Raw genomic sequence first — 14,190 nt, forward strand, 5'->3', positions numbered from 1 at the left:
CCACACACCATATCTGCTTTTTTTAGCTTACCTTTTTATTTTCTGTGCATCTACCTCACCGTTCCCTTCACTTTTGTGATTCTTTGCTCTTTTGATTCATTTGAACAAGTTTTAAACATATCCAAGGACCATTTAGTTTTGTTTTTCTCATTACTTCCAAACCATTTGCACCATTCTGTCAGATCTGATTGGGGTGGTCCAGCATTAGTCTGGGTCAAATAGTGCCACCCTGTCCCTTATGTAGACGTCTCCCCAGAGCGAGCTGTCCGCTGGTCCCTGCTGACCATTTCTCCACTCCAGTGCCTCAGACCGGCTTTTATGTCATTAACGAGCAGGAAGTCGAGACACTCATTAACGAGGAATCAGCAAAGGGCTTGAGCATCGCCCCCTTTTAGAAGTTTTTAATTGCTTTAAGTGTAACGCGAGAGTTCAGCTCCCTGATTTTCAACATCGTTAGATAATGTTTTTTGCTTCCCTTTCCATGAATCAGTTGAAACCTCAGTACGAGTAACCTCTTTACTTGCTGTTTAGGATTATAATCTTGAGATTGCGATACTGTAATTGTGATGAAAGATGCTGTTGGTCACTTCCAGATATTAAAAATCAGTGCTAACGCTAAGGGGCCGAGCGCTAAGTTTGGTGGTTATGCAAATAGTAGTGTACTCCCTCTTAAATCAGTTCTAACTAAGAACCGATTCTTGTCAGAAACAGCTGGTCCCTTAAAACAAAACCACTGATTTAAATGAGAGAGGTGGTTATTTAGTTGTCTCGTGGTGTGTTGAGCTAATTACAGTGGTTGGAAATGAAGGAAAAGAGAGAAAATGTGGATGTTGACTGAGAAGTATCCCCTATTTTGTTCTATGCTTCTCATAAACATCCGTGTATATCCCCTTGCAAACAGACAAAACCATTCCAACACTTCTGCGTGTTAAGCTAGCTAACAGACTGGAGGTAAACAACCTCATTAACCGAGTTGTCATTACAGCCGATCAGCACAATTCGCGACACACAGATAGCGCGGCTCCTCGTGGGGAAATTAGGAAGACTCTCGGGGTGGGTGCCTGGGCTGATACTGTTGTTCATTTGACTGTGCATTCAAGTGTGTATTTGCTGTAAGGGTGATCAACAACAATTAGCCCTAGCTCTATGGAATAGCAATGCTGAGGGTGATACTAAACAAAACCTATCGTTACAAATCGGCATTACACTCTTAAAAATAAAGGTTCTTTATTAGCATTGATGGTTCCATGAAGAACATTTAACATCTCTTTCCATTCCAGTAAAGCTTCTTTACTGTGGAAAAAGGTTCTTAAAATGTTCTTCAAACTAAATTTTGGTTCTTCTATGGCATTGTTTGTGAAACCCCCCTTTCTTTGGTTCAGTGGTTCCATGAAGGACCTTTAACACCCATGGAATTTTTCCATTTTCCAAAAGGTTCTTTAGGTTTTTTCAAATATTCCTCACACTAAAAAAAAACTGTGTTGTTTTAAGAACTGTTCATGGTTCTTTTGGAAATCAAAAATGGTTCTTCAATGGCGTCACTGCAGAGCCTCAGAACCTTTATTTTTAAGAGTATTGAAACATTCCACGACACAAAAGTTTCATTTAAAGTTAAAATATTCTTTAGATTAGATTAAAATGCTCTTCATAGTTTTAAGAATTATTCATTCAAAGGTTCTTTGGGCAACCAGAAATGGTTATCTTATGGTATACCTGTGGAAACCCCCTTTTAGAAAGTAAATTTTTAAGTGTTAGAAACTTTCCATTGCATAAAAGATTCTTTATATAAAAAAAAATTATAATAAAAACAAGCTCTTTAGATTTTTCAGCTGTTCTTCACACTAAGAAAAGAATATAAAGGACTGTTCACAGAAAGATTCTGTGGGGAACCAAAAATTTTTTTTCTGTGGTTAAAAGACCTAATAATATCATGCAGTTTGGACTGATGGGTGATCTGGATGCTGGGAGAACAGTCTGAGCCACACTGTCCCCTGGTGGTGAGATTCATTCATTGCAGTTTACTATGAAGAAGCCTGACTGAAGAAGCAAACGTCTGAGATGTCTATCTATCTATCTATCTATCTATCTATCTATCTATCTATCTATCTATCTATCTATCTATCTATCTATCTATCTATCTATCTATCTATCTATCTATCTATCTATCTATCTATCTATCTATCTATCTATCTATCTATCTATCCTTTTTAATTTCCCCAAAATGTAAAAAACATACAGCCTCACAGGTGACAAGCTCATTATTTTTTGTTAGTAAAAGATATTATTCATTATTCTTTTTTTTTCTGAAGTGAGAGCGAGAACTAGATAACAAAAACAGAAAAAAAGAAAATAGCTTTGAATTGAAAAGAATAAATGCTGCATTCAGGCTGGGAACTTCATGCATACTGTTGAGAAAAGTCAATAATGTATAATCATTTTCATAAATGGTTCTTTGTGCTGTTCTTGTTGTCTTGGAAACATACTGGAAAAATGCCTCAGGTTGAAAAATCAGGATGTAAATCCCGTGGCAAAACATAGAAACAAATAGAGACATCATTAGCATTGCTTCTGATCCAACGAAGTAAAATTGATTAGTTTAACCCAAGCTAATGAATAAGAATGCGCATTTTATCAAATACAACTTCAGTCACAATTTAAGAGATACATTATTCGAATGTTTGGCGAAAGAGATGTGTTTTTAATCTAGATTTAAACAGAGAGAGTGTGTCTGAACCCCGAACAATATCAGGAAGGTTATTCCAGAGTTTGGGAGCCAAATGTGAAAAAGCTCTACCTCCTTTAGTGGACTTTGCTATCCTAGGAACTAGCAAAATTCCAGCGTTTTGTGACCGTAGGGACCGTGATGGATTGTAACGTGGTTACTAGGTACGCAGTTAGGTATGCAGGAGCTAAACCATTTAGGGCCTTTTAGGTAAGTAGTGAGAATTTTTTACTGATACGGAACTTAATAGGTAGCCAGTGCAGAGACTGTAAAATTGGGGTAATATGATCATATTTTCTTGACCTGGTAAGGACTCTAGCTGCTGCATTTTGGACTACCTGTAGCTTGTTTATTGACGAAGCAGGACAACCACCTAGAGGTGCATTACAATAGTCCAGTCTATAGGTCATGAATGCATGAACTACCTTTTCTGCATCAGAAACAGACAACATATTTCATAGCTGTTGCTGTCCAGATTTTTGACTGTAGAGGAAGTAACAGTACATCCGTCTAGTTGCAGATTGTAATCTACAAGACTCTTTTTACTTTTTACTAATTAATATCTCTGTCTTATCCGAATTTTTGTCATCCAATCTTTTACATTTTTAACACACTCTGTTAGCTTAGATAATTGAGAAGTTTCATCTGGTCTCGTTGAGATATATAGCTGAGTATCATCAGCATAACAGTGGAAGCTAATTCCGTATTTTCTAATAATATTACCAAGGGGCAACATGTATATTGAAAATAGAAGGGGACCTAGGACGGATCCTTGTGGCACTCCATATTTTACTGATGATAAATGAGATGACTCCCCATTTAAGTAAACAAAATGGTAGCGATCGGACAGGTAGGATCTAAACCATCTTAGAGCCTGTCCTTGAATACCTGTATAGTTTAATATAATATTGTGAATTCGCTTTTACTTTAGAAATTTTGGTTTTCATGTTAATTTAAGTTTTAGTCAAATTATTATTATTATGTGCTTTTGTTATTTAAAAATATATATATATATTTCTATTTTTATTTTTACTTATAGTCATTTTTGTACTTCAACTTATATAAGTTAGTTGCCAAGGCTATATTTCTACTATATTTCTTAATTTATTTTTATTTTATTTTTTTTGGAGGGGCTGGTTTTGTTCCCCAACACTTTATTACCTTTGCTTTATTGAAAATACAAGCAGCCTATATGCTTTCTTATGAATATATAAGCTTTCTTATGCTGAAAATACAATAATTAGCAGCTGTACAGGGATGTAAATACCACAGAGGAATCTTTAGAACTTAAAAAAAAAAAAAATTGATAATGTTAATTAATGTGTTCAAGTGTTGTTCAATAATTCACCTGTCAATAATTCGTAATACATGAATGTTATTAGGGTTGTAATTTAGTATCAGCATCCTGACAGCAGTTCTTTGTACTTCCAGCAGGGGGCTCTGATGTTGTGACTATACAGTAGGATATTGAAAGGATCGTGAAGTAAGGGCATGCAGTTTACAGTAACATTGTGCTCCCTGTAGCCCACATTAAACTCTCAGTAACATCAGCTCTGAGTGTGGCTAAACAGGCATTAGGCAGCGAGACACCATGCCTGGAATGGATGGCATGTCTCACACAATGTGCTCAGAATACACACATAAACGTCAGGGGCTGTATTGCAGTGCTTGGTTTCCATGTAATCAAACCCACCCAGTTTCCATCTCGCCACTTGTTTGCATTCATGCCGAAGCATGATTTATTTATCATCCCCACTAAGCTAACACCATGCATGTCGCGAACTCTGTGTCAATGCAATTTGTCTCTTTGTCTGTCCTTTCTAGTAAAACGGAGGTGGCGACCATTGAGATGGAGCTCCTGAGGGACTATCGCTTCGGGCAGCAGCAGCTGATTGAAATATGGGGCCATGCTTGTGCTATTGCTGTCACAAAGGTTTGTCTGACACGTGAACATGAATTACACTATAGCGTGAATCAGAATTCTAAATCTAATCTTGTATTCTATATACACGAGCATCACTGTAATTTACCCAACTCTCTGCATTTACCGCTCCCAGCATCTGTCTGCATTTGCAGAACTTCAATCCCCGTCAAAGAGACGAGGCCATGCTGCATTTGATGATGAAAACAGCGGGAAATCTTTGATCTCGCTGTTTCTGTAGAGGGTTTGACCGCATCTGCTACTCTGGGGGTTTCTCATGTAAAGGGTTAAAAGAATGATTCAGAATAGCCAATCTGCCACTTTTGCTTCAAAAAAGACAACAACAACAAAAGATTTCGCATCGGTCTGTTAGTTGTAATTGTTAGATAAAAACTCAAGACTCAATTACAAAACATTATTGTCAGATAAAAATACATAAATTCGCAATAAGAGAAACAAAGTGACATGGGAGATTGTGAGAAGTTGTTAAGTAATATATTCACAATTTCTGAGAGACGGTTATAAGAACTTGTCGCAAATTTATTAGCAAAAAGTTGTAATTATGAGAAATAGTTGCAGTTCTGAGTAAAAGGTCATGTGCCAAGATAGTTTTTGAGATATAAATGTGGACATATGAGAAATAGTCACAATTTTAGGAAATGTTGCAATTATGAGTTTAAATTAAGAGTTCTTAAAAGAGTTGCAGTTGTGAAATATAAAGTCGCAAATTCTGTGATTTTGAGAAATAGCCACAATTCCAAGATATGTTGAACTATTCCGCAAAATTTAGCTTATTCTGAGAGAAAAGTTGCAGCCGTGAAAATGATGTAGTCATATTGTGAAGAATAGTCAGTTTTTGAGATATAAATTTACAGTTATGATAAATAATCGCAATTATAAGAAATGCCATATTTTGGTCATAATTGTGAGAAATAGGTGCAGTTCTAAGAAAAAATTTGCAATTGCAAAATACAGTATATCGTAACACTTAATAAAACATATAAAGTCACAATTTCTGAGAAACGTTTAGAGCAATTACAAGCTATGTAACAGAAAGTCACAAGCTCTGAGAAAAAAAGCTGCAATTGTGAAATATGGAGTCACATTGTGATATAAAAAAGTCACACATTTTTTGAGATGGAACTGAGAGAGAAACAGGCTTCTACAAAAGGAAGTTTTTTTTTTTGAGGGTCATGTCATATCTTGCCTTGAGCGCTAGAATCACCATCTGTCAGATTCATTCTCTTCCAAACCTGCACTTTGACTTTTCCTTAAAAATCCCTTGTGACAAATCCAATGCACCATCATCGAAGGTGTTGAAAGTCTTTCATCTGTGGCCGGCTGGCCTGCAGTCGGGCGGTCTCGGGGCCTGACGTCTCAGGGCGGCCTGAGGGCTGCGATAGAGCCAGGCCAACCCAAACCAGACTATTGCGGTCACTATTCCATCTGGATTCAGTCAGGCTGACAGGCAGCACAGGGCTTCTCTTGACCTACCTGAGAGTCGGTTAAAGCCCCAAATTGTTTCCTGATTTGGCTTGTGTGAATTTTCAACCCCTGTTAAAAGTGTTTTACAGACTGAACCTTCTGTCCCTCCAAGGCTTCTGGTCACCAGCAGCCATTACGGTTAGCATCAGTAAAACTTCCTGTGCTGTGACCTCTGTGAAGTCGCCACAAATTGCAGCTAAAGAAAACACACTGGCTGGTAGTTCTGAGACAAGCATTACATCAGCACACTTTTGTGTGTGTGTGTGTACAAGGGGGACAAAATCTTGGTTGTATTTTACCACACTGTGATTTCACAACCAAACTATCCACCGCAGTGGATGCCAAAATCCACATCATCTGTCTACCTCGGGGGGATAAGTGCTTTAGTGTTGAGCTACGTCAAGGCTGATGTCTGTGATCATTCCTTGGTTTAGATATTAGGAAGTTATTTTTATCGCCATGGCTCATGAAACGTTCTTTGTGTTTTGAGTGAGAAATACAGACTGACGTTATTCTCTCCTGCAACACTGTCTGTGATCTCTCTGTATTTTCTCATGACTACATAAAGCAGAAAATAAAAGAGTAAAATTAGAAATTAATATTAATTATTACTTTTTTAAATTTGAAAAATGCTAAATGTTTGCTTTCAAACCGTGTCCTTTTAATTTTTTTTTCAATTCTATTTTATTCATATTCATATTATTTTTATTTTTATTTTCATTTTTTTTATTTAATTTTTTTACTCATTTGTAGTTATATTTCAGTTTTGAGTTTTGTGTTTGTAGAATTTTCTAGTTTTAGTACTTTCTGACCTGCCAGAGAACTGGCATCATTTGAAAATCAGTGCATTCTGGGAATAAAAAACATGATTGACTTTTTTTATAAAGATTTTTTCCAATTGCACATTTCTCTGTGTCCATTTCATAGTTCTGCATTTTCTTTATTTACTTTAATTTCCGTTTTATTTTTAATTTATCTGTTCAATTTAGTTGACAGTATTTGTTTGGTTTCCCACTATTATCATTATTTTATTTTTTATTTTTTAAAGAATTGTATGTAGTTACAATATTTTAGGGCTGTCAGACTGGTACCACCGTTATTATTATTACAATTTTCATTTATTTATTTTTTTGTCCAATTACAGTTTTTATTTTAATACATTTTTTATTACATTTTCATTTAGTTTTCTTTAAAAATGCTGAAACTGTGCCAGTCTGAGTAGCAAATAGTCAAGACCTTCTCTGGAGAGCTCATTTGCTGGAAGCATGGAAGTGAAATCCAGGGGTTCAGTGGCTCCGAACAGGAGCAGATCAGAGCAGCGGTCTCCAGAGTCCTGGCAGGAGCTGACACAACAGAGGATTCCAGCACAGCTGCAGCAGACCTGCAAAAGAAATGAACATTGCTTCCACTGGTTACAGCTCCCAGGAACACTCCATTCCATGTCAGTTTCCAGAGCAGAAGAAACAGATGGAACAGAGAAAAAAAAGAATGGATATTATTTCATACAACACATACTCACATGAGCTTCATGTAAACCGATCATCCATATCTCAAGGCTGAACTTTCAGGAGTAATTCAGTTTACTGTGAATACGATTTTGAGCACTAGCAAGCCTTGAAATGCTGAGAAACAAATAACAGGCTACACAATTACCAGCAATACTGCTGAATAACACCACAAGCGATATCTTAAGTAAATTATTTTATTTATCATTATCACTAGCTAACTGGTTTTACTGTGCACTCTGGGAATTTCTTGGAAGTGAATATTGTAGTGCACTTGATTTTGACAATGGGACAGCCATAGAAAGGCTTTCCTGAGCAGTGGACTACTTTATCTAGGAAGTGTGTTGAGACTCTTTTTGTTTCTCTGTAGTTTAAACTATGTCTATGCTGCTAGCTAACAGTGCAATAAAACTACATCACAACTATTAGTAGTGTTGCGAAAGCAATTTTGAAACTTAAGTGGATAACAAATTTGACAGAATATTTTGTTAAAATACTTAACTGAGCCTATTTACTGGTTTAGTGTTTGATTTATTGCATATTATTCTAATGGAACTCAAAATGTAATGGCTTGGTCTAACTCTGAAACAAATTTTCTTTCTGATGACATCGTCAAGTCCACTTAGCTTTAAGCTCTCCCCGCTTTTCAAATTCCAATTTTAGGAATTTTGAAAAACAGATGAGCTACAGTCACAGTACTGAAAATAGTTAACAGCTTTGCTACTTTTAGTTAGTTACTCCCAAATACTGCCCATTATAATCAGCTTCACTGACAAGCACACTTTTTGCCAATAGGAACATTTCTTAATCATATTCCCCTTAAAATGACAAAAGATGAAGACAGACGTTAATTTTCCACACATTCCACTTTTGTTCCTCCGGCGTTGTGACTGAGACAACCAGCGATGATATTGTAAACTCGCTAATGGAACATCCATGTCATCTGATAATTTCTCGTCGAAGTGCCATTAGCTTCATTAGCGTCTGGCTTCGTCTCTTTCTCAGAAGTCTGCGGTTGTGCCACGGTCCATTTTTCATTGCCGGTTAATTGGAGATGAATATAACATCATGCACATTACCTTAACTGTTGTTTTTACTCATTAGTCGGTTCATAACGTCATCTTTATGGTAAGATACTCATCAGGTGAATGAGTAACAAATATTCTTCCAAGTTTACGGCAAAGAATTTAAAATATATAAAGTCAACTAAGTATAGATGACTATTAGTAAAACATTTGATTTCCCTAAAGAGTGTAACTAGCTCTGCGGTTCTATCAAAGCATTGCTGTTTGTTTATATTTCACAACTAGCCAGGCATAGCAACAGCTTAACCAATGGCATGCATTTGGGGTGTGGCTATCTGTTTGGCTGGCCAATAGCAGATGGATAACTATTTGAAAACAATCAAACAAAATCTATAAACAAAAATAGAAAAACAATTGCTTTAAAGACTTAGTTTTGTGAGTGTGAAAAGCGCTGATCAGGTTTAGAATCCTGTCAGAAAGTGTGTTATTTTAAGCTTGCATCATGTGGCAATGTCTCCACAGCTCTTTACTATTGTTGCAACTGTTGCTGGGTTATTGCAATAAACATTAATGCATATAGGACTGAAATGAGACATCTACCTCCCTGTTTAACTGTCTCTCTCTCCATCATCTGTCTCTTTCCAGGCTTTTCCTTTGAGCTCCCTGAGTAAAAAGCAGCCCACCCTGCTGGTTGTTTGTGGTCCTGAGCAGAACGGCTCCATTGGTCTGGTGTGTGCCCGGCATCTGCGCATGTTTGTAAGTATAGAGCACTGTGCCGAAGAATTCAAATTCTCAGAATTCTAAGATTATATCTCGTAATTCTGACTTTTCTATGAATTCCGAGTTTAGTTTTTTTTTCTTTCTTGCAATTGCAGATTTATATCTCACCGTGCAGAATTTTCTTCTCAGAATTGCGAGTTTATATCTTGCAATTATGACTTTATATCTCACAATTTTGAGTTATGTCCAAAAATGTCCAATTGTTTATCAGCAATGGGAGAAAATGTTAGATATGTCATATACAACTATGCCTAGCGGTTAGCGAATATGATCCAACACGTTGCAATTCAATCTTGGCTTATAAATATTTCCATTTCCTGATTTTATCAGTAAAAAAAAAAAAAAAAAAGGAAAAAAGGATCCACTGTGCTCCTCTGTGATGCTAGATTTATGGAGCATTAGTATTCGTCTTATTAATAGACGTTCAGTCTGTTAAAGTTATCATTTTTTTCGTTCTGATGGAGTGAAGTTTGGCCAGTCCAGATTTGGCCAGTTTACAATATGAGATTCTTGGAACTAATAAAGCAACTCTGAGGAGAGAAATACGAACAATAGAGGGTCATCACATGATGGCAGCTGTTTTATACATTCCCACTGTACATCTGCATGGATTCTTGTGTCCATACCAATGTTATGTAAGAAATACATTAAGCTGCAGGATTGTAATGAACTTGACCGGCAAATTATCCAGACTGCATGCACCTTATCCTGTCTCCTGAAAAATAAACTGAGACATGGTAAAAATTGGAAATGCGTTAATCTACCTCATCTCTCTTTAATGTAGGAATATGAGCCCACCATATTCTATCCCAAGCGCTCTCCTCAGAGTATGCAACAGGACTTCACTGTTCAGTGTGAGAAAATGGACATCCCTTTCCTGTCCTATCTTCCGACGGAGGTAGGTGTAAATCTTGAATAATGAAGCTCAGCCCATCAGCAGAGAGATGCCAATGTGATGTTCACTCTTCTGGACATCTGTCAATCCTAATCGAGTCCCGTCTGACCCCACAACCAGGTCCAGCTGTTAAATGACGCCTACAATCTGGTGATCGATGCCGTCCTGGGACCAGAAACCGAGCACAAGGAGGATAAAGAGCCCTACGCTGGGATGCTGATGACTCTCAAACAGGTCAAAATACCCATCGTTAGCGTGGACGTGCCCTCAGGTATGTGCTCATTAAACACACAACCTGACGTTTCAGAGAAATTCTGCCCAACGAAAGAAAAAAAAAATGTTGCATTGAGTAAATACAGTAGCTACTTGCAAGGAAAAGAAACCAGGTTTTTTGTAAAAGGTCTCAATCTGTTCAGAGGTGGCTTTGAATATTTTTGTCATACTCAGTTTATCAAGACATAAAGATGCTCATTAGCATTCATCAGCAAACTCAAGAAAACTGCTAACAGAACAACCAAATCAAATCTGAAGCATCTATTTTTAAACACTGAACATCATTTGTGTAACTCTTGACAGCTAAGCATTTGCACTGTAATGTCGGCTGCATTTGTTATACATAGCATCCCACAAAATGTTCAGTTTTACATGATTACTTACAATATTTAGTTGTTTGAGTGTGCAGTTTCATTAATTTGCAGTTTCCAATGGTCACAGTAGCGGCATAGAAATTACTTTGGCTTTAGCTAAAAGCTAGTAGCTGTGCTCGCTAATAGCTGCTAGTTAATAAATACTGTAGCTGGTTAATTAAATAATAGATAAAATCAAACTTGTTGATACATTTGTACAAGTATGTAAAATGGTCAGAGAATAGTCACAGAATATTAAAAAAATCAAAGATTGTTGATACATTTTTGTAAATACTCAAAATAGTCGTCATATTATTGAAAAATGTATTGCTAACACGTTTGGGTCTAATAGCAACTAGCCACACAACGTCATAAAACTCAAAATATAAAAATGAATAAAATGTTCATACATTTTTGTAAGTTTGCGAAATGGGTTACTAACACCTCCAAGGAGTTTCGACTGATGAAATCTGATTTTTGCAGCCAATTTTTCTGATAAATGAGCTGACCAGAGACCTTAATGTGCAAATGTGTCGCACTGGACCTGAAGTGTTTTCAAAGCAGACAAATGATCAAACCAAAGAAAATTCACAGCCATTATATCATCGGGAGACCATATATCAAAATTGCATCTGATGGCTGACGCATTGTAATTTTTGTGCTATCTTCCCACATGATGAATGATCTTCATGAGCCAGTTTTCCACGTCTTATCTGGAAGAACATAGCTACATTACTGTGTTTCAGTTAATATCCAGTGGCTTGTGATGGTGAAAAAAAGGATTCACTTTTCCTGTCTCTCTTTCCTGAAGGTTGGGATGTTGACGAACCCGCCAAAGATGGGATAAATCCAGAAGTTCTAATTTCTCTGACAGCTCCCAAAAAGTGCGCAACAGGTTTCTCGGGAAACCATTTTCTGGCGGGACGATTCCTGCCCTATGACATTCAGAAAAAATTTGAACTCAATCTGCCAGAATTCCCCGGCACGGAATGTGTTATAGAACTATAGCCATTTATTATACAGACCTTTATTTTGAATAACAAGGATGTTTTTCCCCTTTCGTATTTTTTAGATTGTTCTGTGGCATTCATTTACTGACAAATATGACTAGATACTTTGAATAGATAAGGTGAGTTTTCTTTGGAAGCTTGTTTCTGTTACGGAATGAGAATATACAAAAGATAATTGCAAATGAATCTCACAAATCTGACTTTTTTTTAAGTTCTGAGTATATAATCTCTGAGATATAATGAGATATAATCTATATCTCACAATCTGGCAATATAAACTCGCAATACAGAAGGGAATTTTTCTTTTTCTAGCACTGTTTTGAGTTTACATCACGCACTTCTGACTCTGACTCACGTTTGTGAATTGTGACTTTTCTTCTCAGAATTGTTACTTTATATCTCACAATTGCGAGTTATAATCTCACAATTGTGTTTTTATATCTCACGATTCTCAAGCTTTCTCAGAATAACTTCTAAAAAGTCTAAATTTTTAGATAAAAAGTCACAATTGCCTTTATTATTATTTATTTGTTTTACCTTGTGACAGAAACAAGCTTTCAGTCCCAAGAGATGGGTTTAGAATTATTTATAAAATTGTTGAGTTCTCAAAATCACTATTTTTTTTTTTTTAATACATTAGTCTTTTTAATGTTAGATAAATTCAAGTGCATTACCCTGAATGTGCCTCCAGTCTAATGTGCACAACACATACAAACCCAATGCTTTCCCGCTGGACTTTTACTCCAATTACAAATGTATTCATCTGTACTTTTTTGGAAAGGTTTACAGTATAAAATAATCCCAGGCTGACAGACATATATGTAAATCATTTAGTTTTTACTATGCATTACTCAGTGTACATGTGTTTTCTTAGTTCTTATAGGTCGAATGAATAAATGATCTATGTAAAAACCGAGTTTATTCATTTAGATGTCAAAGTTGGGTGTTTGAAGAAATACTGGATCTTGAAAACCCACGGATGTTATTATTTAGCCAAACCTTGGAAAATGTGCTCCATGAGCCAATATTTGGGAACAAGAGGTAGCTACGATATTCTTTAGACCATACAGTATATTATTTCTTCCCAGAGATTTATTCAAAAGTCAGGGAAAGACGTGGGTGATATAAATGAATGTTTCTGTCTAAAGCAACAGTTACAGTGTGGACAGGAATCATCGCTAATGCATTATAGGCCATTTCAGGACATTGTGCAAACTCATATTCATCAAAAGGTGGACATGAATTCATCTGGAGATCATATTTCTTAGTCTGCCAATAAACATTATGCATTTCTGTCCACCCCACTGAAGGCCAAAAAGTATGTTTATTGTCTTTAAACACACATAGAGAGCTCCACAAGGGTAAAGAGGCAAAATAAGTCATATGCACTCAATATGGTGACAAAGGAAAATATGAAAATCTGTTTTAGACTGTGAATGAATTGGGGGAAATGTTTTGGTCAGTGCTTTTCTTTGCAAATTTGGCAGTTTATTCTGTTATGATATGACAATTTCCTCTAATCGACAATCTTTCTGACTTCGTCTAATTTTTTCTCGGACTCATTTAGTGAAATATTTGCTGTGCTTGTCAGTTCTTTCAAAACAGCTTTGTACTAATGAGTCTAAATGTTGTACATCATCATGGATTGGTGAGTGAATGCATCTCCACGTCATGGATGTGTTGGTCAGGCACGATTCTACACAGTGGAACAGAACTGTACATGTCACATGCATGGAAATATTTACAGATGGTTAAACACAATTACCTGTGCTAATGAACCATTCGTTAGACTTCAGAATTTGGACTTTAACAATAAGCTTTTAGTTAGGCAGTCTGGTTATACAATATTCATTCTTCATCATACACAGTTGAAAATAACATTTAAAAAGGGAATGCACAATATCAACACCATATTTACAGACTTTTTTGAAGTATATTATTATCAGTCCTGTTTTTACATTTAGATTATCTTTGCTCTTAAACTCTTATACAAATAGTTCACCCAAATATGAAAATGTACACATTCTGAGGTCATGAGTTTGTTTCTTCATGGGAACAGATTTGGTGAAATTTAGCTTTGCATCACTTGCTCACCAGTGGATCCTCTGCAGTGAATGGGTGCCGTCAGAATGAGAGTCCAAACAGCTGATAAAAACATCACAATAATCCACATGACTTCAGACCAACAGTTAATGCCTTGTGAAGCGAAAAGTTGCATGTT

General features: G+C 36.4%; 1 protein-coding gene across 1 annotated transcript in view; it reads left to right on the forward strand.

The window, feature by feature from the left end:
* The window catches only part of LOC127942595 (yjeF N-terminal domain-containing 3-like), a 29,803-nt gene extending 16,922 nt beyond the window's left edge, over window positions 1–12,881 (forward strand). The window contains exons 2-6 of the mRNA XM_052538417.1: window positions 4,547–4,655; window positions 9,304–9,414; window positions 10,223–10,336; window positions 10,454–10,604; window positions 11,771–12,881. Coding sequence (XP_052394377.1) covers window positions 4,547–4,655; window positions 9,304–9,414; window positions 10,223–10,336; window positions 10,454–10,604; window positions 11,771–11,967 — 682 coding nt within the window. The 3' untranslated portion in view covers window positions 11,968–12,881. The remainder of the gene's footprint in view (window positions 1–4,546; window positions 4,656–9,303; window positions 9,415–10,222; window positions 10,337–10,453; window positions 10,605–11,770) is intronic.
* Window positions 12,882–14,190: the final 1,309 nt, after the last annotated feature.

The sequence above is a fragment of the Carassius gibelio genome, chromosome A22 (genome assembly GCF_023724105.1).
Source record: "Carassius gibelio isolate Cgi1373 ecotype wild population from Czech Republic chromosome A22, carGib1.2-hapl.c, whole genome shotgun sequence".
Taxonomy (NCBI): Eukaryota; Metazoa; Chordata; class Actinopteri; order Cypriniformes; family Cyprinidae; genus Carassius; species Carassius gibelio.